Here is a 24,817-nt window from a genome sequence, read left to right on the forward strand (position 1 = left end):
TGACCGAAATTGTCAGTTGACCCCTTTAGGAGTTATTGCCCTTTATAGTCAAGTTTTAACCATTTTTTCGTAAATCTTAGTAATCTTTTACAAAAATCTTCTCCTCTGAAACTACTGGGCCAAGTTAATTATAGATAGAGATAATTGTAAGCAGCTTGAATGTTCAGTTAATTAAGATGTGCAAACACATCACCATCACCAAAACACAATTTTGTCATGAATCCGTCTGCGTCCTTTGTTTAATATTCACATAGACCAAGGTGAGCGACACAGGCTCTTTAGAGCCTCTAGTTTGCTTATATCTCTGAAATCAAAGCATTTAGAGAGATCTGATATGGGATAAAATTGTTTATCAGGTCAAGATCTATCTGCCCTGAAATTTTCAGATGATTGGGACAACCCTTTGTTAGGTTGCTGCCCCTAAATTGGTAATTTCAAGAAAATTTTGTAGTTTTTGGTTATTATTTGGAATATTATTATAGATAGAGCTAAACTGTAAACAGCAATTATGTTCAACAAAGTAAGATCTACAAATAAGTCAACCTTGACCAACACTGTCAGTTGACCCCTTAAGGAGTTATTGCCCTTTATATTAAATTTTTAACAATTTTTTTCGTAAATTTTTGTAATCTGTTACAAAAATATTTTCCTCTGAAACTACTTAGACAAATTTAACCAAACTTGTCCACAATCATCATTAAAGTATCTAGTCTAAAAATGTGTGCGATGACCCCGCCTGTGTACCAAGATGGCCGACTTGGCTAAAAATAGTACATAGGGTAAAATGCAGTTGTTGGCTCATATCTCTGAAACCAATGCATTTAAAGCAAATCAGACGATGATTAAATTGTTTATCAGGTCAAGATCTATCTGCCACAAAATTTTCAGACCAATCAGGCAACCCGTTATTGGGTTGCTGCCCCTGAATTGGTAATTTTAAGAAAATTTTGCAGCTTTTGGTTGTTATCTTGAATATTATTATAGATAGAGATAAACTGTAAACAGCAATAATGTACAGCAAATTAAGACCTACAAATAAGTCAACATGATCAAAATGGTCAATTGACCCATTAAGTAGTTATTGCCCTTTATAGTAAATTTTTGTAAAACTGTACACAATATTTTCCACTGTAACTGCTGGGCCAAGTTCATTATAGTTAGAGATAAATGTAAGCAGCAAGAATGTCAGTAAAGTAAGATCTACAAATACATCACCATCACCAAAACACATTTTTGTCATGAATCCTTCTGTGTCTTTTGTTTAATATGCACATAGACCAAGGTGAGCGACACTAAAGAGCCTCTAGTTTTAGTTAAAACTGAAACAGATATTTCATAATCACAAAGGTGTAGGTATAACCATAGAATTTCATGGTTTCTAATTATTGAACATGTTTAATGGGATAACGTTCTTCCAAATGAGAAAGGATACTATTTTGATCATCAAATGCATTTCATAAGGAGAGTTAATTACTCCTAAGATAGGACATTTTATTAAAGTATTAAGATAATTTTGTTTTCATGTCCTGACCTAGGTGAGCAATATAACTTTCATAGTACCTTTTAATACAAGTATATATTTTACTTTGAGTTCAAGTCATAAGATTGTTTGTTTTTTCATTTTCATAGATGTTGAATTCTGGCCTAAAGAAGATAAAACAAGACAAACCTTCAAAAAGATGTCAAAAAATGGAATGATACAAAAAGTAGACCTCTACCAGATTTGGGAACAAGAAGAATTTTGTCAGATTTTACCATTAAAAGAGTACATATTTGATATGCTGATACACCTTGATATCGTATCTGAACAGCGGAGATATGATACAAAAACAGGAAGTCGTCTACCAATAGAAAACTTCTTTGTACCCTGTATGCTTACACAACAAAACGATACAGATTTCTTGACACAAGAATGTACACCAGAGAGGATTCTTAGTTTGGCCTTTGTTTTCAAAGGCACCATCATACCTCCAGCCTTACCAAACCGTCTTATATGCGCATGTCTCAGTATGTGGACATTAAAACAATACCATGGAAGGAAACTTATGTTTTCTGGGTTTGTTGGGTTATCAGTTGATAAAGAGCATGATATTGTTATCTGTGTAGAAGGCAACAAGATATTATTGTACCTAGTCCACAAGCGCTCCAAGGGGTTGATAATACCTGAAATAGCCACTAGTGTCAGAGAATGCTTGTTTATTACTTTGGAGAGAATTTCAGAATTTTATCATTCCACTATTCATTGTAAAACTAGCAACAAGCTACCATTTCATACAGAGTATTCCTGTTCGAAATCAAGCTGTTTCACTCCAGATGAAAAGATAGGTGTTGAAACAAAAGAATGTTTTTGCAAACATGGTGAAAACATAAAACACTATTGGAGTATCTGGAACCAGAAAGAGGTGAGTGGAACTTTAAGATAAGTAGCTACAGATATGTCAACATTGGCAGCGTTATAAGCTGATTTAAAAAAAAGTTGTTGCCCTTACATATTGATAAAATTGAGAATGGACATGGGGAATGTGTCAAAGAGACAACAACCTGACCATAAAGCAGACAACAGCCGAAGGACAACAATGGAGCGAAATATCACGCACCCGGAGGAGTCCTTCAGCTGGCCCCTAAACAAATATGTAACTAGTTCAGTGAAAATGGACGTCATACTAAACTCCAAATTATACACAAGAAACTAAAATTAAATATCATACAAGACTAACAAAGGCCAGAGGCTCCTGACCGGGGCAAAATATGGTGGGGTTAAATGTCAATGAATGTACCTTATTCATTTGGCTCAATTTTAACATCTAGAGAAAAAATTAAATTACCATAACAGTAGTTAATAGATTTAAATTAGTAAGACGTTGATCTTACAGATTTTCAATGAAAGGATTATTCCTAGTTAAATGAAAAGATATGTTCTGTTGTGTTGATGTTCAGATCCTGTACAACGAATTCCAACTGAAAAAAAATTCATTTGCATATTTTCGCAGGTTTGGAAAAACGGTTGTTATGAACCTGTAGATTTTAATATATTCTCAAATAGGGAAAAATCTTGTTCGTGTATGGATCTCTATTAAATTTCACCACATTATTCCATACTAAAACAGAGGGTTGGGATAGATTTGGGCTTTAAATTTAGCCCCAATCATTAAAAAAGTGGTCAAAAGTCTTGAATCTTGGTTTCCTGAAGTAAAATGAATCTAACAGTATTTGAATTTTGAATTGTTGGCCCAGTTTTCAAATTGGTCCACATCCAGGTTATAAAGGTCCTAAATTGACCTTTAGTTTTATTTTAACAAATATTGAATGATTGGGGTTATGTATTTAGATATTTTGATATAGGCCCAGTTTTCAAATTGGTTCAAATATTGGTCCAAAATCAAACTGTGTTTGATATGAGAAGAAATTGAATAATTGGGGTTCTTTGATATGCTGAATATAGCCGCTGTTAATTTAGACTTTGGATATTTGACCATATTAAACATATACCAATTTGAAATTTTTCAGTTCTTAGACCCCATTCATTTTGTGTCAGAAACCTATGGTGTGTCAAATAATTAATCACCATGCAAATTCAGAGCTGTATCAAGCTAATGAAGAGTTATCCATAATTGTCCGTGTTTAGGGTTCAACCTATGTGGTCGTATAAAGATGCGCCCTAGTGAATATTATAATAGTTTTAATTACAATCCCCTACATGACAAATGTGAAAAAGTGCAAACACAAGATTTAACATTGTGATTAATGTACACAACAATAAACCAAAACCACATATGATATACAGCACAAACAACAACCTATAAATTAATTAAAGGCTCCTGACTTGGGACAGATTTTCCTGGGATTAAACATGTTTGCTGTAACCAAACTCTTTCCGTAACTTTGGAAAGTTGTGTAACAGTACAACATAATAACAAACTATCAAAATCAGTAGAAAAGGGCTAAACTTATCAAAGCAGTACAAAGGAGAAAAACATCCAACAAAAACGCAGAGTGTAAAAAGAATATTTATGGTTATATAAACACCTCTTTTCTAAATCGGAAAACTAGATGATGTGGTGATTTTGTTATTCACTAATCACTGTGAATGTGAAAATGAATTGTTATTACAAATACATTATTTTTTTCCTTTTGTGTTATAGGAACGAGTGCAGTGCGATTCTGATTGTCCAGGTAAACATTTAATTTGCTAATTTCTATCAACCACCAAAGAGTACATTACTACATAATTCATTTTTGTCGAGCCTTCGACTTTAGTCGAAAAAGTGACTAAGCGATCCTACATTCTGTCGGCGGCGGCGGCGTCCACAAATATTCACTCTGTGGTTAAAGTTTTTGAAAATTTAATAACTTTCTTAAACTATACTAGATTTCTACCAAACTTGGACAGAAGCTTGTTTATGATCATAAGATAGTATCCAGAAGTAAATTTTGTAAAAATAACATTCCATTTTTTCTGTATTTTATTTATAAATGGACTTAGTTTTTCTGCGGGGAAACATTACATTTACTCTGTGGTTATAGTTTTTAAAATTTTAATATCTTTCTTAAACTATACTGGATTTCTACCAAACTTGGACAGAAGCTTGTTTATGATCATAAGATAGTATCCAGAAGTAAATTTTGTAAAAATAAAATTCCATTTTTTCTGTATTTTATTTATAAATAGACTTAGTTTTTCTGCGGGGAAACATTAAATTCACTCTGTGGTTAAAGTTTTTAAAATTTTAATATTTTTCTTAAACTGTACTGGATTTCTACCAAACCTGGACAGAAGCTTGTTTATGATCATAAGATAGTATTCAGAAGTAAATTTTGTAAAAAAAATAATTCATTTTTTCCGTATTATACTTTCAAATGGACTTAGGTTTTCTCCCAGGAAACAACACATTCACTCTTCATTTTTTTTTATAAAAATTTAATGACTTTCTTATACTATTTTAAATTCGTACCTAACTTGGACAGAAGCTTGTTTATGATCAAATGCAAGTATCTAGAAAGGAAATTTTGTTAATATTTGGTACCTGTGTATCTGTATTTTACCTTTAAATGAACTTAGTTTTTCTTCCAGTTAACATTACATACAGTCTGCAGTTAAAGTTTTTAAAACATTTATTCGATTCATAAACTATCCTGATTTTTTTACCAAACTTGGACAGAAGGTTCTTACTATCAAAAGATAGTACATGTATCAAGAGGAATATTTTTATTGATTGTTTACTTAAATTTTGTTGAGCCTAGGAGTTACAGCAAAAGTAGGCGAGACACTGGGTTCCGCGGAACCCTTTAGAATTTTATAGTCATATTAGCTTTGGGAGGTTTGATTTCTGCAGAAGTAATGTATAAAGTAAAATCACACTAATTTTACTTTTTTAGACTATACCTCCTTACTATTTAAGTTATTCTTTCTCACAAAAGTACACGTTTGTTTACACTTCATATTAAACAATTATTAACACAGTTTGTCATCCTTTACATTGCTTCACTTGTCCAACAACATTTAAACGAGCACATTCCGCGGATTAAGCAATTATTATACATCTGCCTCATATGGACTTCAACACAATGTTATAGACCATAGAATACAAGTCACTTTCGATTTGCACGATTTTGACACCTACCTTTCAAGTGCTATGCCAACAGGTAATTGCCTCTGAAAAATCCTTTAATCTTGTATATACCACAAGGTAACCGCCTCCCAAATTTTAGAATTTCAAAGCCATGTTCATTTTTCCCATTGACATATGTTTTGTTGTAAATGTGATTAAATTATCTACAAAATGGTGTATGCCTATCTTTCTTGATAAAATCATTTGTAGCAGGCCTTCCAAGTTGGCCAACCGTAAATAATTTGATCTTCCTACAGTAGATCGGGTATGGTCAATTACCAATAAATAAGTCATCTGAACGTTTTGAACACAACATTTTTGAATAATTTTTAACTTTATTATTTCATTAAAAGTCTAGCAAAATCAATGACAATCTGTCAGCAGAGTTAGGCTATTTATTTTCATTTCAAACATGCTATTATTATCCTGGCTATATAATGGAGGCCAGTTTTTCCTTGGATACTAAGTTCATTGAATAGATTGATTGTTTGTTGATGTTTATAAAAACTTTCACCACTCTTTTTAATATGAAGGAAGTCACTTTTTCCATGGCTAGTACATTGAATAGATTGTTTGTTTGTTTGTTGATGTTAACAATACCTTCACCATACTAGAATGTAATACATTGAATTGATTGATTGTTTTTTGATGTTTAACAATACCTTCACCACTTTTGGCTATATAATGAAGGCCAGTTTTTCTATGGCATGGCATATTGGACACAAACTTTAATGTATCAGGGCAATGAAATTTAAAGTAAGCAAAAGTCGTACATAAAAATAGAGAATATATAACTAATCCTTGATTACTGAAAACTGAGCATGCACCTTAGTAATCAACCTTAACAGCCAAGCACTAAGAAACACATGCAATTTTATGTTTTATATAATCTTATATCTAGTTCAAAAGTTTTTATAATAATTGTAGGTTTAAGTGTAGATGCTTTATGTCAGGCTCCAAGTAATCCAGAGTTGCTTCGTTTTTCTATTACTTGCACTAAACGCATGATACATGATTTAGCTCTGCATCTTGGAATGGAAGAGATGGAATGGTGTGATATGGAAGACAACTACCCAGAGAATGCACAGATAGTCAAGTTTTTAACACTTGTTTATTTAAAAGAAAACAATTCAGCCAAGTTTGCAGACTTAGAGAAAGGTTTAAGAAAGTTAGAAATAACAACACACAAACTGTGTATGGTAAGCTATTAATACTATTGTTGCCATCATCCCATGTACTTTTTATCAATTCATCTCTATGAGATTTTTACTGTTTTTTATCCACGATTCATTCATATTTGCCTATGGCAATTATGTTTTCACATTTGTAGAAGGTTCATCTCATTTCACTTTCATTAATTATTGAAAAAGTAGATTTGTTATATGAGTATCATATATACAGCTTCCACAAAACCCCTAAAACCCAAACTTCTCCTAAATGTATCATACACCCTTCAACAGTAGACAGGTGTGTAAACAATATGTCAGTAGTGATTGTAATTAGCAAAGCAAAAAAAGTGACACTGAAAAGACGAAGGAAAAGGAACGATACTTAACAAATAGATATAAACACACTGTCATAACAATTCCCCTTAAACTAAACAACATGAATCCCACAAAAACATGTGCGATCTCAGGTTCTCATGAAAGAAGGGGCGACAGATACCAAAGTGACAGTCAAACACATAGATAAAAAATAAACTGACAACCCCATGGCTAAAAAACAAAATAATACAAACAGACAAATAGTAGAACACAAGCCACAACACAGAAAACTAAAGACATAGCAACACGAACTCCACCAAAACTTGGAACGATCTCAGGTGTTCCAAAAGGACAAAAACAAATCCTGCTCCACATGTGGCACCCATCGTAATGCTTATGTTATTATATAGACTAATTAGGTAGGTCACATTCGTGAAAAGGGAAGGGAATTATAGTTACAACACAGGGAAAATATCCGATATCATCTGTGAAGCGGTAATTCCAAAACCGTCAACCAACTGGTGATGGTGTCATAAAAATTTACGAAAGTATGATTTCAATTTCACCATTTGGAATTCTTGGCTCGAAGCAACCCTCTATAAAAAAAACATGATAGGAAATACAAGTAAAAGTTAAGCAGGTTCAGGTTTATATGTATTCCCTTCATATTGATGTTGCTAAGTACTAAACTGAAGATAAGAAATTTGAAGAACAATGGCATACAATAACCAAACCAGAAAGCAGTTGATTATTAGCGATAAAAGGGGCCCGGGGTTAACATAACAATGAAAGATAATTTATTTTACAATAATTTTGCCGCTTTGGTTATGGAACATAACCTGTTAATTAATTTTTTTCCTAGGGATCAATTCTTATAGATAGAGATACAAAGACGGTTCGTGGGATACAACAATTCGTTGATAGCTGTTTCAAAAATATTAAAAACAGATATATCAAGTACCTATTTTCGTGGATCTTTGTTTAAATGATGATATACAATAGAGAGAAATCACTGTACAAATTTTCAAATTGCAAATCCCGGCTTGGTTAAATTCCCAGCGAAAATAAATTCAAACAGTTAGGTAAACAAAAACGCTTCTACGGTGATTTATTGAAATGTTATTTGAAAAGCAATTTGTGTCCTAATTATCCTACCTTCTCCTACCTTACCCTACCGTATCCTACCTTATCCTACCGTATCTGACTTTATCCTACCTTATCCTACCTTATTAAGTTTGTCAATAAATCAAAGTAATCAAAGGTATGATATTTAACAGGCAATGACCGGTTCTTATTTCTATTGGTATTTAATCAGCAAGAAAATTATGACACAGTTTTATCAGAAAAATTACACAGGTTATATAGCAGTTTGACAAACACTTATTTTGATCATTGGGAAGCTTAATATTTCCTTAACAACACAACGTAATTCAAACGTTTAGCTGATTTTACAGAGTTATCTCCCTGTAGTGTTAGTGTTAAACAATTAAAAAAAAATCACTGATATACTAAGAATTTGATAATTTTTTTATCAAAATATTAATATATTTTTATTTCAAAAACATGTTTTAACAACCATTTTGATTGCATGTCAACCAGATAAAATATCCGACTCATTACAAAATTTTCGGTTTTATTGAATTTGTGGTTTGCTGGGACTCAAGAAACCCACAAACATTTGTATATTACTTTAGTACCATGAATAAAAATGAATCCACAGTATGGTATCGTTTGAATCTTGCCAATCTTGTTCAAAGATGGTGTTATTTGTCCTAAGCAAATGGAGAAGGGGAAAGGGATTTGAATTCTTCATTTGAGTATTTTGTGATATGTTGTTAATCAAATCTTTATTTTAAAACAAATTTCGATTTATACAACAATTGTCCTTAAAGTATTATGAAAAGTAGGTTCTGCTCGATCAAGTTCAGAAGATAACTAAAAAGTAAAATAAAAAAAATCTGAGAAAATTTCAAAACGGAGAGTCCCTAATCAGATGGTAAAACACATCAAACGAAACTAACCCAACAACTGTCATATTCCTGACTTGCTACAATGAAGCATGCACGCACTTATTTTGTATCACTTTATTTGCAGGTTAAGAGGAGAAAACGAGTAAAATCTAGTAAGTGTCTTATTTTTCATATAGTATTTCTAAATAATTCTGCCAAAGAATGCAAACTAACATAACACATATATTAATTAATTAATATTAACCCCTAACAGTTGAAAAGAGATATATAACTTTGTTTGCATGTTTCTTGTTTTAGGTGTTATCTTAATGCCCAGATCGATATTTAACAAACTGCAATTAAAACATTGTGAGTAAATGGATCATAAGTAGTCACACCTATATTGTCTCCACGAAAGTATAAAAAACTTAGAGGTGTGTACAGATTCATCTTCAACCTTTGTATCTACCAATTGTATTTGACAAGCATTTATAATAATGTTTGAGTAGAACGAATATGATAATGTTATTTGGATACCAAACACTTGTGATACACCCATTGGCAAGTAAAACTATTATACTTTAAAATTGCATGTGTATCACTATATATGACTTGATATATTTCCTGACATTGTGAGTATCATATAATGACTGTTAGAGATACTGTTTGATGTTTTTAATGTTGATAGTTATGCCTAATACTTGATGCCCCCTGCACAACATGTTGCGGGTGGCATATAAATTTCCGGTGTCCGTCCTTTCATCAGTTTGCATGTATGTTTGTGTATTTTTCTGAATTGTCATGTTAGTGCTCACGTATGAACAATTCCTGTCTGATTTTTATGAATCATATATCATAGGTTTGTATCAGTAATTTCCTGTTAAAAGATCAGTGTCGATCCAATGCCCATTTGAAACATTAATTATATAAAAAATTGCATCATGTACACTTCTTGACAGATGAAACTGATATTACGGACTTCATATGCTCTTTATGCAGAAACTGCCCTAACAGATTCATTAGGAAAAAAAATAACAAATTATACTCCGCAAATTTTATGGACGCCATCACCAATTGGTTAATCTTTTACCACGTCTTAGATTGTGATTTACAATTTACGTTGTCTAGTCTGCCTAGTACCAAAAAGGATTCTGAGTATAAGTGTTTTGCTGAGTGTTAATTTGCATTGCTATACGAAGTGTCTCGGTATTTATATATCCAGCATCCATGTAAATATTTAGTTTTGATGTTTCTTTCTTGAAGTCTGATTAGATATTTTTGTATATCTTATGTTTGCTGTTGGAGATGATGTGGTGCAGTATTATTTATTTATCCTGCTTTTGGGGGGTTTGTTGTTACTTTCTTTTACGTCTAGGTCTGATTGGTTATTTTGTGCAGATATTTTGTCTTTTTATTTCCTTGGTTTGAATTTAGTAATTGTGTTACATTTTACGTATGTCTTATTTGTCAGTATAGTCAAGTAACTCGTGGTTAGCCTTCGGTGTTGTGGGTTTAGGTTGTTTGTTTCCATGTAAATAAACTCATCATGGATACCCGGATTGGAATTTTATATTTACGCCAGACGCACGTTTCCTCTACAAAAGACTCATCAGTGATGCTCGAATCAAAAAATGTTAAAAAGGACAAATAAAGTACGAATTTGAAGAGCAATGAGGACCAAAAATTCCTAAAAGTTTTGCCAAATACAACTAAGGTAATGTATTCCTGAGGTAGAAAAGCCCTAGCATTTCAAAAATTCAAAGTTTTGTTAACAGTAAATTTATAATTATGAACATATCAATGATAACTCAACATGCTCAAGTCAACACAGAAGTGCTGACTACTGGCCTTGTGATACCCTCGGGGAATTAAAACTCCACCACCAGTGGTTGTAAATAAACTCATCATAGATACCAGGATTGAAATTTTATAAATTTCATGTTTGGTCTTAAACATGATCAGCTACTTCATTGATATGATTTTCACTTTAGAACCACTATATGCACAGGATTTTTTGGTTTGTTTATACACAGTTTTGAATTGGAAGAACAAGCAATTTGCAACATGGTTAGAAATACAAATAATAACATCATCACAAACACAATGATATTTTAATATTCTTGTAAACAAAATGTAATACTAATGTAAGTGTCTATATAATAACAAAAATCTACAATGTATTTTATTTAAAAAAAAATCTTGCAGTAATAAAATCGTCACAAAAATTACTTCGGTTTTTGAGGTGTTAATCCTTACATGTGACGAGCAGTTTTTTTGTTGTTGTTTCCTGGTGCGCTGTAGTAAATTCATGGAGGTGTCTGTTGCTATTCTGCGGTTTATATGTTGTAATTTACTTTACAAATTTGTATGTATGTGTTTCTCTGTGTTGAGTATTCTTGCGTTTGTTACCAGTACGAAATTATAAGGCGTATTACGCCTGGAAATAAGGCCTAAACCAGGCGTAAGTGGTAGTTACGTGTCTAGATCCAAGCGTAAGGGAGCAGGAAACGTAAATTTGTAGTCCTTACGGCCGTAGAAAAAAGCAGTAAACTTGGTGTAGATTGAAATAAGCAAGGCGTGAGTTTTCTTTCGGGCGTAAATTGAAATAAGCAAGGCGTAAATTTTCTTACGGGAGTAATTAGAAATACCCATAATGCTTTGTTTAAAGGATCATGGGATTTTTTTTCAAAGTTTGGCTCTTTGGTTTTAGTTTGCAAGACTTGGACACATGGCAGCATCATATATTCAGGGATAATATGCTTGTTTTGTGCTTTTTGAAAGAATCTGAAATTGGAAATACTGAATCAAATAAATTAATGAAAATTGTGAAAGAAAAGGAAAGTAGTATTAATACATGGTAAATAATAATAATGTGAGTATAATTAAGTATTTTGTTCGATCAGAATTTTTGAAATCCGGAAACCTTAATCCTTGGATAATAACATTAAAATCTTTTACTTTAGTTTAAGTTAAACTGCAGTATTATCATTTATATTTTAGTTCAAAAGACAATAATTTTCAAAAACAACTAAGTTAAAATGCTACTTTTATTTCAAAAAAAAATAATGGTCATAATTCATATTTAAACTTAAACTTATTTGAGCCATTGTCTGCATAAAATGTATTTATTTGTATATTAGCTTTTTCAATGGTTAATATTTCAAGTTTTTTGTCAAACAATAAGAAATAAAAACAACAGTACAGAAGTTTGTATCAAATACACAAAAGTACACAGCTAGGTTAATACACTGAACTAAAATAAGTGTAGTATTATGTAAGGACATTACGCCTGGTTTTATTTATTGACTAGGCGTACTCATTTGCATATTACGCCTATTTTTTTGTGAACCAGGCGTACTCATTTAAATATTATGCCTAATTTTACGCCTGGTTTACTCCTGAGTAACGCCTAATTTACGCCAAGTTTACGCCTGGTTGATGCCTGGACATGCATTTTGTAAACACTGCAATGCCGCCAGGATAATAAAGTATGATTTTTACGCCTGGTTTCCGTGTCATATACGGGCGTCACAGTTCGTACATGTTGTACAGTATTCCTGTCTAGTATTGTTATACGACTGCAAATTTTGAAAAAATTTTCGTTGTATATTGCTATCACGTTAGCGTCGTCGTCTGCGTCGTCATCGTCGTCGTCCGAATACTTTTAGTTTTCGCACTCTAACTTTAGTAAAAGTGAATAGAAATCTATGAAATTTTAACACAAGGTTTATGACCATAAAAGGAAGGTTGGGAGTTTTGGTCCCAACATTTTAGGAATTAGGGGTCAAAAAGGGCCCAAATAAGCATTTTCTTGGTTTTCGCACAATAACTTTAGTTTAAGTAAATAGAAATCAATGAAATTTAAATATAATGTTTATGACCACAAAAGGAAGATCGGTATTGATTTTGGGAGTTTAGGTCCCAACAGTTTAGGAATTAGGGGCCAAAAAGGGACCCAAATAAGCATTTTTCTTGGTTTTCGCACCATAACGTTAGTACAAGTAAATAGAAATCTATGAAATTTAAACACAAGGTTAATGACCTTAAAAGGAAGGTTGGTATTGATTTTGGGAGTTTTGGTCCCAACAGTTTAGGAAAAAGGGGCCCAAAGGGTCCAAAATTAAACTTTGTTTGATTTCATCAAAATTGAATAATTCGGGTTCTTTGATATGCCGAATCTAACTGTGTATGTAGATTCTTAACTTTTGGTCATGTTTTCAAATTGGTCTACATTAAGGTCCAAAGGGTCCAAAATTAAACTTAGTTTGATTTTGACAAAAAATTAATCGGTTGGGTTCTTTGATATGTTGAATCTAAAAATGTACTTAGATTCTTGATTATTGGCCCAGTTTTCAAGTTGGTCCAAATCTGGGTCCAAAATTAAACTTTTTTGATTTCATCAAAAATTGAATAAATGGGGTTCTTTGATATGCCAAATCTAACTGTGTATGTAGATTCTTCATTTTTGGTCCCGTTTTCAAATTGGCCTACATTAAGGTCCAAAGGGTCCAAAATTAAACTAAGTTTGATTTTAACAAAAATTAAATTCTTGGGCCTCTTTGATATGCTGAATCTAAACATGTACTTAGATTTTTGATTATGGGGCCAGTTTTCAAGTTGGTCCAAATCAGGATCTAAAATTATTATATTAAGTATTGTGCAATAGCAAGTCTTTTCAATTGCACAGTATTGTGCAATGGCAAGAAATATCTAATTTCACAATATTGTGAAATAGCAATTTTTTTTTTAATTAGAGTTATCTTTCTTTGTCCAAAAAAGTAAGCAAGAAATATCTTATTGCAAGATTTTTTTTAATTGGAGTTATCTTTCTTTGTCCAGAATCAACTTAAATCTTTGTTATATACAATATACAATGTATATTCACTTTTTACTACCAACTGATAAATTTAAATAATCTTTACCATTCAGTGATAACAAGCAGTTTTTTTACATCTTAATATTTTATGATGTATTTAGATGAGTAGTTATTGTTGCAAACTCCATTAGAATATTTTAACTGAGATTAGTTTTGGAATAAGGGAAAGGAGTATGTGATTAAAAAATTGGGTTCAATTTTTCTCATTTGAAATTTCATAAATAAAAAGAAAATTTCTTCAAACATTTTTTAGAGAGGATTAATATTGAACAGCATAGTGAATTGCTCTAAGAGAAAACAAAAATTTTAAGTTCATTAGAACACAGTCATTCTGTGTCAGAAACCTATGCTGTGTCAACTATTTAATCACAATCCAAATTTAGAGCTGAATCCAGCTTGAATGTTGTGTCCATACTTGCCCCAACCGTTCAGGGTTCAACCTCTGCGGTCGTATAAAGCTACGCCCTGCGAAGCATCTGGTTAGAATTGCCATATAAGCGACAGGTTTAGTTAGACATATATCGAGGTTCAACCCACCATTTTTTAGTGAAATGTCCTGTACAAAGTCAGTAATATGGCAGTTGATATCAAACTGTATGTTTCTATGTATGTTTGCTTGTGTAGTTGAATGTTTCTGTTGTTCCGTGGTTTTCCTCTTATAGTTGATGAGTTTCCTTACAGTTTAGTTTGTTATCCGGATATGTTTTTAATTGCTTAATCAAATTATGACTATTGAACAGCGGTGAACTACTTTTGCTTTTATTAAGCGCTTTTATGTTAACAATTCTTGCCAGATTCTTATGAAGCTCATGTCATAGGTTTTTATCAGCAATTTCTTGGGCCAGTTTGAAAATCAGTGCCGATCAATTATTTTTAGAAGAGTAATGCCCCTTGGAAAAAATTTAATGCCAACATTTCATTAAATTCATATCATAGGATTATATCATCAAGGTCTCTGTCAAATTTTAAAATTAGTACTGATAAATTATTTGTAAATTAGTAATGGCCCTACAAAAGAAATTTTATTTCAATATACTCCTTAATATTGTGATGACAAACTGCCAATAATACATTTATTGATATTGTGCATGTTGCTAGAATAACTCTCATGAACAGGAGTATACCATGATATACCCCTTAATATTGGGATATGACATTTTACTTCATATTCTCAACAACCAAAAAAACATAGTTAAGATTAATTTCCAATAAAAAGAATAATGACATTTTATGTTTTGATACTGACTTCATCAGCTGAAATGTCAGCTCAACCTAGCGAACACGAAATGCATTTAACTTTAGTGGAAGCTAAGATTTTAAACTTCTCCAACTGCTTTTCTGTCCTCATAATATACTTTGAGATGTACCACGTGTATCTATTTGTTATGATGAACCATAATTGCTCATAACACCGTAAAAGCATTCGAAATACTCAGATTTTCTGTCAGATTTTTCTTATATTTCGTCAAATTTCTATTTACGTCTATCATTTCAAAATTATTTGTTTGTGATCTTTGATGACTTTGTTATGTCCTCTCTTTAGAAATATTAAATCATTTAAGTAAACTATAAACTTTCAATTAAAAATCATGATGTAGGTGATAGGTATTTGTATTATTTACTTTGTGTGAAAAAAAATTAACAAATCAATCAATAAGTTTCAGTGTTGTGTCGTTGTTCTCCTCTTATATTTAATGCGTTTCCTTCGGTTTTAGTTTGTTACCCCGATTTTGTTTTTTGTCCATGGATTTATGAGTTTTGAACAGCGGTATACTACTGTTGCCTTTATTTACACCTTTAATATTCAAGCTAGTATGCATTTTTATTTAGAAATATTTTGGATATTTTTCTCCTGTAGGTATTCCTGGTGATATCTTAGATTGCATTCCTACAGATGAAATATTAGATAAAGTAGCACCATTGATTGGTAATATGGTCTTTCAGCTAGGAACAGAACTTGGATTGTTAGTCACAGATATAGAGAACATAAAAGTGAAACACAATCGTGATTCGCCAGCCCAGAATAAGGAAGTATTATTTACCTGGAGGAAAGACAGGAGAATGAAACCTACACTACGGGTTCTTGAAGAAACTTTGGTAAATATTGGGAGAGGAGCAAACTGTTTAGAGAACATGGTGATTGGTGTGGATCCCAATACACTTAAAGTAGTAGAAATTGTTACAGGTAATACTAATACACTTAAAGTAGTAGAAATTGTTACAGGTAATACTAAATGAACGGTCTGAGTAATTAAAAAAAAACCACTACATAATTATTATTAAAATCAGTTATTCATTACCATGATTACAGGAAATATGTATATCATAGATTTATAACAGACATATTTAGAATCAGAGCTAAACCACTATTTGTAAAATAGTTTTGCCTAGTATTATACAATGCCCCTGTCGTTATGTTTGTTGAATGAATTTACACACAACCAGAGAAATATATCAAACAACGTTGGTCTATTGTACCTCACCATGTGTTGAAGCAAAATGTTTCATGAATCAATTTGTTGCTACCAGACCGTGGCCACTAATTGCCTAATACATGCTTAATAACACATGACACATGTCAGCTCTAACAAAACTTGCTGCAGGTAAAAGCAGAATAACAAAAATACCGAACTCAATGAAAAATGCGAAACAGAAAGATTTATTGGAAAGGGTAATGTGTTATCATCCTTTTATTCCATACTGATAATGTTACATGATGATTCTTTTCGAATTTATTGACATCAATATATAATAAAGTCATTACTAAATGTTCAAAATGATTGTATGCAGAATCAGAGCTAAACCACTATTTGTAAAATAGTTTTGCCTAGTATTATACAATGCCCCTGTCGTTATGTTTGTTGAATGAAATTACACACAACCAGAGAAATATATCAAACAACGTTGGTCTATTGTACCTCACCATGTGTTGAAGCAAAAATCTCTTAACTAATGTTTCATGAATCAATTTGTTGCTACCAGACCGGGGCCACTAATTGCCTAATACATGCTTAATAACACATGACACATGTCAGCTCCAACAAACCTTGCTGCAGGTAAAAGCAGAATAACAAAAATACCGAACTCAATGAAAAATGCGAAACAGAAAGATTTATTGGAAAGGGTAATGTGTTATCATCCTTTTATTCCATACTGATAATGTTACATGATGATTCTTTTCGAATTTATTGACATCAATATATAATAAAGTCATTACTAAATGTTCAAAATGGTTTAAATCAAGTATTGGTTCTTTGGAATATTAAGATGACCAATGGAGTAAAATACATGTTCATTATAACTATTCATTGCAATACACAAATAGTGGTTAAAAGGTACACTGTCAATTATGCAATGTCTACTTTATATAAATATACATCTTACTTTAAATTTTGAATGTGAAATTTATTTAATTCTTGTGTTCATTTCATTGCACTTTTCTTTCAAAAGAATGATAAGTTTTCGGGCAATCACATTTTATATACAACAGCAATGTAAGATAATTTTAAGCATTGTTTTTTTTATGATTCATTAGACTTTTTTTTCCCGATCTGTTCATTTACAGACAGAATCAGAGAAAACGAAAACAGAATCATACAGGACATACAAACAAGCCAGATTTTAGACCATATGATGACTAATTTGGTGTTATCAGTAGATGACAGACGCCGTATTGAACAACATGCCGGACAAGATGATCAGAACAAAGCGTTGCTTGATATTGTGATTAAAAGGAGAGAACCTACGTTTGGTGTATTTGTTGACGGATTAGATGCCTATGGATATAAAGACCTTGCGAATGATTTGAAATGTGATTCTCAAGAAATTAGCACAAGTGCAGCATTAGTACCTGCAGAGACTGAAGGTATAATATTGAAAATTTCTGCACGAATTAAGAACTTACATTGAGGTATATTATACAAATATAGCCTTTTTATGAGGTTGATACAAAGATATATTGATCTGAAAGAAGTATATTGACTGATGACGAAGTCCGAGGTCGATGTACTTTTTGGGTCGATATATCCTGTATTGACCTCATGCAAAGGCTATATTTGTTATATTATTAATTTCCGAACATATTTGTCACGTATAAAAATTGTCATTTGATTTTGTTGGAATTGTATGGATATCATATTGTCTCCTTGACGATAACACTGAATATAAGCTTTATTTTGTTTGTTTGTCATCTTATGTATTTGATGATTTTTTTCGTCAAATAATCGATCACTGGTATCATTTGTTTCAAAAAGTTTAAGATCGTTTAACAATATCATGTAATTCATTACATGACGTCACAAAGTATAGCGGTTTTTAGATATTCTAACAATAACCGTGCAATATACTTTTTGTTGTGCAATATGCTTTTTGCTATCCGCCGTTTTCTCTCTATCTTCGAAAATTTGGTTTAACATGTGACTATCCGTAAACGAATAAAACTAATTTTGTCAAAATTTAGAATTAATAATATTAAGTCATAACACTAGAGAACTAACTGGACTGAACACCATTTTAGCCATATTTGAGGGTGTTGATTCCACATGGTCGTCAGAACAATTGCCAGCATCAACATCAGTGTAATCCCAATCCCAATATTAAAAGTCTGTTTTACTACACATGAACATGTTTTAAAGTATGCCTGTACCAAGTCAGGAATATGACAGTTGTTATCCATTCGTTTGACGTGTTTGAACTTTTGATTTTGCCATTTGATAAGGGACTTTACTTTTTGAATTTTCCTTGGAGTTTAGTATTTTTGAGATTTTATTTTTTTCTGATCAAAGAGAAGCCAAGCTAGATTCATTTTTTATACGACCGCAAATTTTGAAAAAATTTTCGTCGTATATTGCTATCACGTTGGCGTCGTCGTCTGCGTCGTCGTTGTCGTCGTCGTCGTCCGAATACTTTTAGTTTTCGCACTCTAACTTTAGTAAAAGTGAATAGAAATCTATGAAATTTTAACACAAGGTTCATGACCATAAAAGGAAGGTTGGTATTGATTTTGGGAGTTTTGGTCCCAACATTTTAGGAATTAGGGGCCAAAAAGGGCCCAAATAAGCATTTTCTTTGTTTTCGCACTATAACTTTAGTTTAAGTTAATAGAAATCTATGAATTTTTGACACAAGGTTGATGACCACAAAAGAAAGGTTGGGATTGATTTTGGGAGTTTTGGTTTCAACAGTTTAGGAATAAAGGGGCCAAAAAAGGGCCCAAATAAGCATTATTCTGGGTTTTCGCACAATAACTTTAGTTTAAGTAAATAGAAATCAATGAAATTTTAACATAATGTTTATGACCACAAAAGGAAGATTGGTATTGATTTTGGGAGTTTAGGTCCCAACAGTTTAGGAATTAGGGGCCAAAAAGGACCCAAATAAGCATTTTTCTTGGTTTTCGCACCATAACGTTAGTATTAGTAAATAGAAATCTATGAAATTTAAACACAAGGTTAATGACCATAAAAGGAAAGTTGGTAATGAGTTTGAGAGTTTTGGTCCCAACAGTTTAGGAAAAAGGGGCCCAAAGGGTCCAAAATTAAACTTTGTTTGATTTCATCAAAATTGAATAATTGGGGTTCTTTGATATGCCGAATCCAACTGTGTATGTAGATTCTTAACTTTTGGTCCCGTTTTCAAATTGGTCTACATTAAGGTCCAAAGGGTCCAAAATTAAACTAAGTTTGATTTTAACAAAAATTAAATTCTTGGGCCTCTTTGATATTCTGAATCTAAACATGTACTTAGATTTTTGATTATGGGCCCAGTTTTCAAGTTGGTCCAAATCAGGATCTAAAATTATTATATTAAGTATTGTGGAATAGCAAGTCTTTTCAATTGCTCAGTATTGTGCAATGGCAAGAAATATCTAATTTCACAATATTGTGAAATAGCAAATTTTTTTTTAATTAGAGTTATCTTTCTTTGTCCAAAATAGTAAGCAAGAAATATCTTATTGTAAGATTTTTTTTAGCTCACCTGGCCCGAAGGGCCAAGTGAGCTTTTCTCATCACTTGGCGTCCGTCGTCCGTCGTCCGTCGTCGTCCGTCGTCCGTCGTCGTCCGTCGTCGTCCGTCGTCGTCGTCGTCGACCGTCGTCGTTAACTTTTACAAAAATCTTCTCCTCTGAAACGACTGGGCCAAATCAAACCAAACTTGGCCACAATCATCATTGGGGTATCTAGTTTAAAAAATGTGTGGCGTGACCCGGTCAACAAACCAAGATGGCCGCCACGGCTAAAAATAGAACATAAGGGTAAAATGCAGTTTTTGGCTTATAACTCAAAAACCAAAGGATTTAGAGCAAATCTGACATGGGGTAAAAATGTTAATCAGGTCAAGATCTATCTGCCCTGAAATTTTCAGATGAATCGGTAAATGGGTTGTTGGGTTGCTGCCCCTGAATTGGTAATTTTGAAGAAATTTTGCTGTTTTTGGTTATTATCTTGAATATTATTATAGTTAGAGATAAACTGTAAACAGCAATAATGTTCAGCAAAGTAAGATCTACAAATAAGTCAACATGACCAAAATGGTCAGTTGACCCGTTTAGGAGTTATTGCCCTTTATAGTCAATTTTTAACCATTTTTCGTTATTTAAAGTAATCTTTTACAAAAATCTTCTCCTCTGAAACTACTTGGTCAAATTAATCCAAACTTGGCCACAATCATCTTTGGGGTATCTAGTTTAAAAAATGTGTGGCGTGACCTGGTCAACCAACCAAGATGGCGGCCACGGCTAAAAATAGAACAAAGGGGTAAAATGCAGTTTTTGGCTTATAACTCAAAAACCAAAGCATTTTGAGGAAATCTGACATGGGATAAAAATGTTTATCAGGTCAAGATCTATCTGCCCTAAAATTTTCAGATGAATCGGTCAATCGGTTGTTGGGTTGCTGCCCCTGAATTGGTAATTTTGAGGAAATTTTGCTGTTTTTGGTTATTATCTTGAATATTATTATAGATAGAGATAAACTATAAACAGCAATAAAGTTCAGCAAAGTAAGATCTACAAATAAGTCAACATGACCAAAATGGTCAGTTGACCCGTTTAGGAGTTATTGCCCTTTATAGTCAATTTTTAACCATTTTTCGTAAATTAAAGTAATCTTTTACAAAAATCTTCTCCTCTGAAACTACTTGGCCAAATTAATCCAAACTTGGCCACAATCATCTTTGGGGTATCTTGTTTAAAAAATGTGTGGCGTGACCTGGTCAACCAACCAAGATGGCCGCCACCGCTAAAAATAGAACATAGGGGTAAAATGCAGTTTTTGGCTTATAACTCAAAAACCAAAGCATTTTGAGGAAATCTGACATGGATAAAAATGTTTATCAGGTCAAGAACTATCTGCCCTGAAATTTTCAGATGAATCGGTCAATCTGTTGTTGGGTTGCTGCCCCTGAATTGGTAATTTTGAGGAAATTTTGCTGTTTTTGGTTATTATCTTGAATATTATTATAGATAGAGATATTTTTAATTGTAAACAGCAATAATGTTCAGCAAAGTAAGATCTACAAATAAGTCAACATGACCAAAATGGTCAGTTGACCCCTTTAGGAGTTATTGCCCTTTATAGTCAATCTTTAACCATTTTTCATAAATCTAAGTAATCTTTTACAAAATCTCCACTGAAACTACTAGGCCACAATCATCTTTGGGGTATCTAGTTTGAAAAATGTGTCCGATGACCTGGCCATTCAACCAAGATGGCCGCCACGGCTAAAAATAGAACATAGGGGTAAAATGCAGTTTTTTGCTTATAACTATGAAACCAAAGCATCTAGAGCAAATCTGACAAGAAGTTAAATTGTTAATCAAGTCAATATCTATCTGCCCTGAATTTTTCAGCTGAATTGGACAACCGGTTGTTGGGTTGCTGCCCTCCAATTGGTAATTTTTAAAGAAATTTTGCCGTTTTTGGTTATCTTGAATACTATTATAGATAGCGATAAACTGTAAACAGCAATAAAGTTCAGCAAAGTAAGATCTACAAATAAGTCAACATGACCTAAATGGTCAATTGACCCCTTAAGGAGTTATTGCCCTTTATAGTCAATTTTTAACAATTTTCATTAATTTGGTAAATTTATATGTAAATTTTTACCAAATATAGTTCTCTGTTACTAATGGGCAAAGTTCATGATAGATATAATTGTAAGAAGCAAAATCGTTCAGTAAAGTAAGAACTTCAAACACATCACCATCACCAAAATACAATTTTGTCATGAATCCATTTGTGTCCTTTGTTTAATATGCACATAGACCAAGGTGAGCGACACAGGCTCTTTAGAGCCTCTAGTTTTAATTGGAGTTATCTTTCTTTGTCCAGAATCAACTTAAATCTTTGTTATATACAATATACAATGTATATTCACTTTTTACTACCAACTGATAAATTTAAATAATCTTTACCATTTAGTGATAACAAGCAGTTTTTTTACATCTTAATATTTTATGATGTATTTAAATGAGTAGTTATTGTTGCAAACTCCATTAGAATATTTTAATTGAGATTAGTTTTGGAATAAGGGAAAGGGGGATGTGATTAAAAAATTGGGTTCAATTTTTCTCATTCGAAATTTCATAAATAAAAGAAAATTTCTTCAAACATTTTTTTGAGAGGATTAATATTCAACAGCATAGTGAATTGCTCTAAGAGAAAACAAAAATTTTAAGTTCATTAGAACACATTCATTCTGTGTCAGAAACCTATGCTGTGTCAACTATTTAATCACAATCCAAATTTAGAGCTGAATCCAGCTTGAATGTTGTGTCCATACTTGCCCCCACCGTTCAGGGTTCAACCTCTGCGGTCGTATAAAGCTACGCCCTGCGAAGCATCTGGTTAGAAATTTATGTGTAAATACGAAATTTTGAAACAATGAAGCCATGACAATATTTTATGAGACCTGGGTAACTGTTTTTATTAAGAGTAATTAAGATCTATCAACCTTCCTAACATTGTTTTCTTAGCAATCAAGTAAAGTGCCGCCATTTCAACCATATTTGTTTTCAACAGCACTAATTTACTACTTATTAATGAAGAAATTAGTTAACTTTCAAAAGAACTTCGATGATAATGTTGAAATAAAGAAGAATTTAACTTTGAATTCCTAGTTTTAAATCGGCATTACTATTATTAGTGCATTCCCATATAAAACATGTCTTTCTTGTAATTATATTTAATTTGTTATAATAATTTTAAATAATAATATTATTTTTAATTTATTTGTTCATTTAATTATATTTTTAAAATTTTAAAACCACTTATTTAAACAGTATACACATACTGACATGTTCGTCGAAATAAAATGTTTACATGTATCGAGGGCTAATAAACCACATGACACAATAAGCTGTCAATCAAAACAAAAAATGATAATCCGCTATCGGGACAATAAAATCTCAACAGACCGATCAGTTTCCAGTCCTGTTAGTATAATAGTCCAATTATTCACCAAGACTGATTTTTTTTATATTTTAGTCACTTTTGAGAAACTTTTTATATTTTGTAGGCTTATCAGACTGGAATATTCCCTTGTATAAAGTTCGACTACAGAAGAATTTCCTCAAGGTCATCACTGGTATACAGCACGAGAGCATAGTAGATCATCTAATATCAAAAGATGTGATCTCAGTTGATGATGGGGAAAAGATAGAATCTGGTAAAACCACGCAGGAAAAGAACAGGACATTAATAACTTTACTGTTACGTATAAATGAGCAGGGATATATTGAGTTTCTCAGAGCTCTACGAAAAGACTGCGTGTATGCTGATCTTGCAGATGAAATAGAATACACAGCAGTTACAACTAGAGATATGTCAACTCTTCATACATGCTATAAATAGAATAATTCAAGACAAAAATATTGTACACAACAAGTTAAAGACAGTTGTAAACAATCAACCGGATATTGCCAATCCAGTGTTCAATGAGTTGATCACTTAAATGATCAACGTGAATGAATCACAATATACTAGTGATAACAATCTGTTATATAAAGCACATGTTCTGTGTGCATATCATGGGAAGAAAAAGTTAATATACATTGTATGTAGAAATCTACCTTTTCAATCCTAAATAGATGTCATCATTTTGAAAGAGTCATGCCATGTATAGTCAGTATATTTAGATATAAATATTGGAAATAAAAATAATTGCAACAGTTATTTTTAAGGTCACCTTCAACTAGGGGTACAAACCTTAGTGCTTTTGATAATTTTAGACTTTTGTTAACACGCAATTCAAAGAAATAAAAGTTCATGACAACAGAGAATTGTTGACTATCTAGCTGGTGTTAGCCCGTTAACGAAACATCCAGCCTAAGTAGTATAAACATGGTGATTGTATAAACTCGTTCACAAATACCAAGTTTATTTTTTGTTATGCCATAAGTGAGTAAATTTGCTGCGTTTAGTAATCTATTTACTTTGAAATAATATGCATTCGTTTTATTTAATAAAACCATTTACTAGATGACAGGATGAGATCAACCTGTGCTTTTACATTTAAAAGCACAATGCTAGATTGAAATTGTTTGCAAAAGATTGCTAATATCACTCCTCTTCCTGTGTATATACATATCCATCTATATATGTTCTCTCTCTGTAAGGGAACTATCATAACTTGATACAATATACTATTTGTACTTTTTGAAAAAAAAATCGTCGTATATTGCTATCACGTTGGCGTCGTCGTCTGCGTCGTCGTCGTCGTCCAAATACTTTTAGTTTTCGCACTCTAACTTTAGTCAAAGTGAATATAAATCTATAAAATTTTATCACAAGGTTTATGACCACAAAAGGAAGGTTGGTATTGATTTTGGGAGTTTTGGTCCCAACATTTTAGGAATTAGGGGCCAAAAAGGGCCCAAATAAGCATTTTCTTGGTTTTCGCA

The 24,817-nt window shown here is 32.2% G+C and overlaps 1 protein-coding gene across 1 annotated transcript in view; it reads left to right on the forward strand.

Moving 5' to 3' along the window:
* Positions 1 to 24,574, forward strand: part of LOC134684950 (uncharacterized) — a 74,098-nt gene extending 49,524 nt beyond the window's left edge. Inside the window, exons 13-19 of the mRNA XM_063544272.1 lie at positions 1,630 to 2,402; positions 4,143 to 4,173; positions 6,537 to 6,808; positions 9,188 to 9,215; positions 15,777 to 16,103; positions 17,484 to 17,783; positions 23,434 to 24,574. Of these exons, the coding sequence (XP_063400342.1) occupies positions 1,630 to 2,402; positions 4,143 to 4,173; positions 6,537 to 6,808; positions 9,188 to 9,215; positions 15,777 to 16,103; positions 17,484 to 17,783; positions 23,434 to 23,768 (2,066 nt within the window). The 3' untranslated portion in view covers positions 23,769 to 24,574. The remainder of the gene's footprint in view (positions 1 to 1,629; positions 2,403 to 4,142; positions 4,174 to 6,536; positions 6,809 to 9,187; positions 9,216 to 15,776; positions 16,104 to 17,483; positions 17,784 to 23,433) is intronic.
* The last annotated feature ends 243 nt before the right edge of the window (positions 24,575 to 24,817 follow it).

Source organism: Mytilus trossulus, chromosome 9 (genome assembly GCF_036588685.1).
Source record: "Mytilus trossulus isolate FHL-02 chromosome 9, PNRI_Mtr1.1.1.hap1, whole genome shotgun sequence".
Classification (NCBI taxonomy): Eukaryota; Metazoa; Mollusca; class Bivalvia; order Mytilida; family Mytilidae; genus Mytilus; species Mytilus trossulus.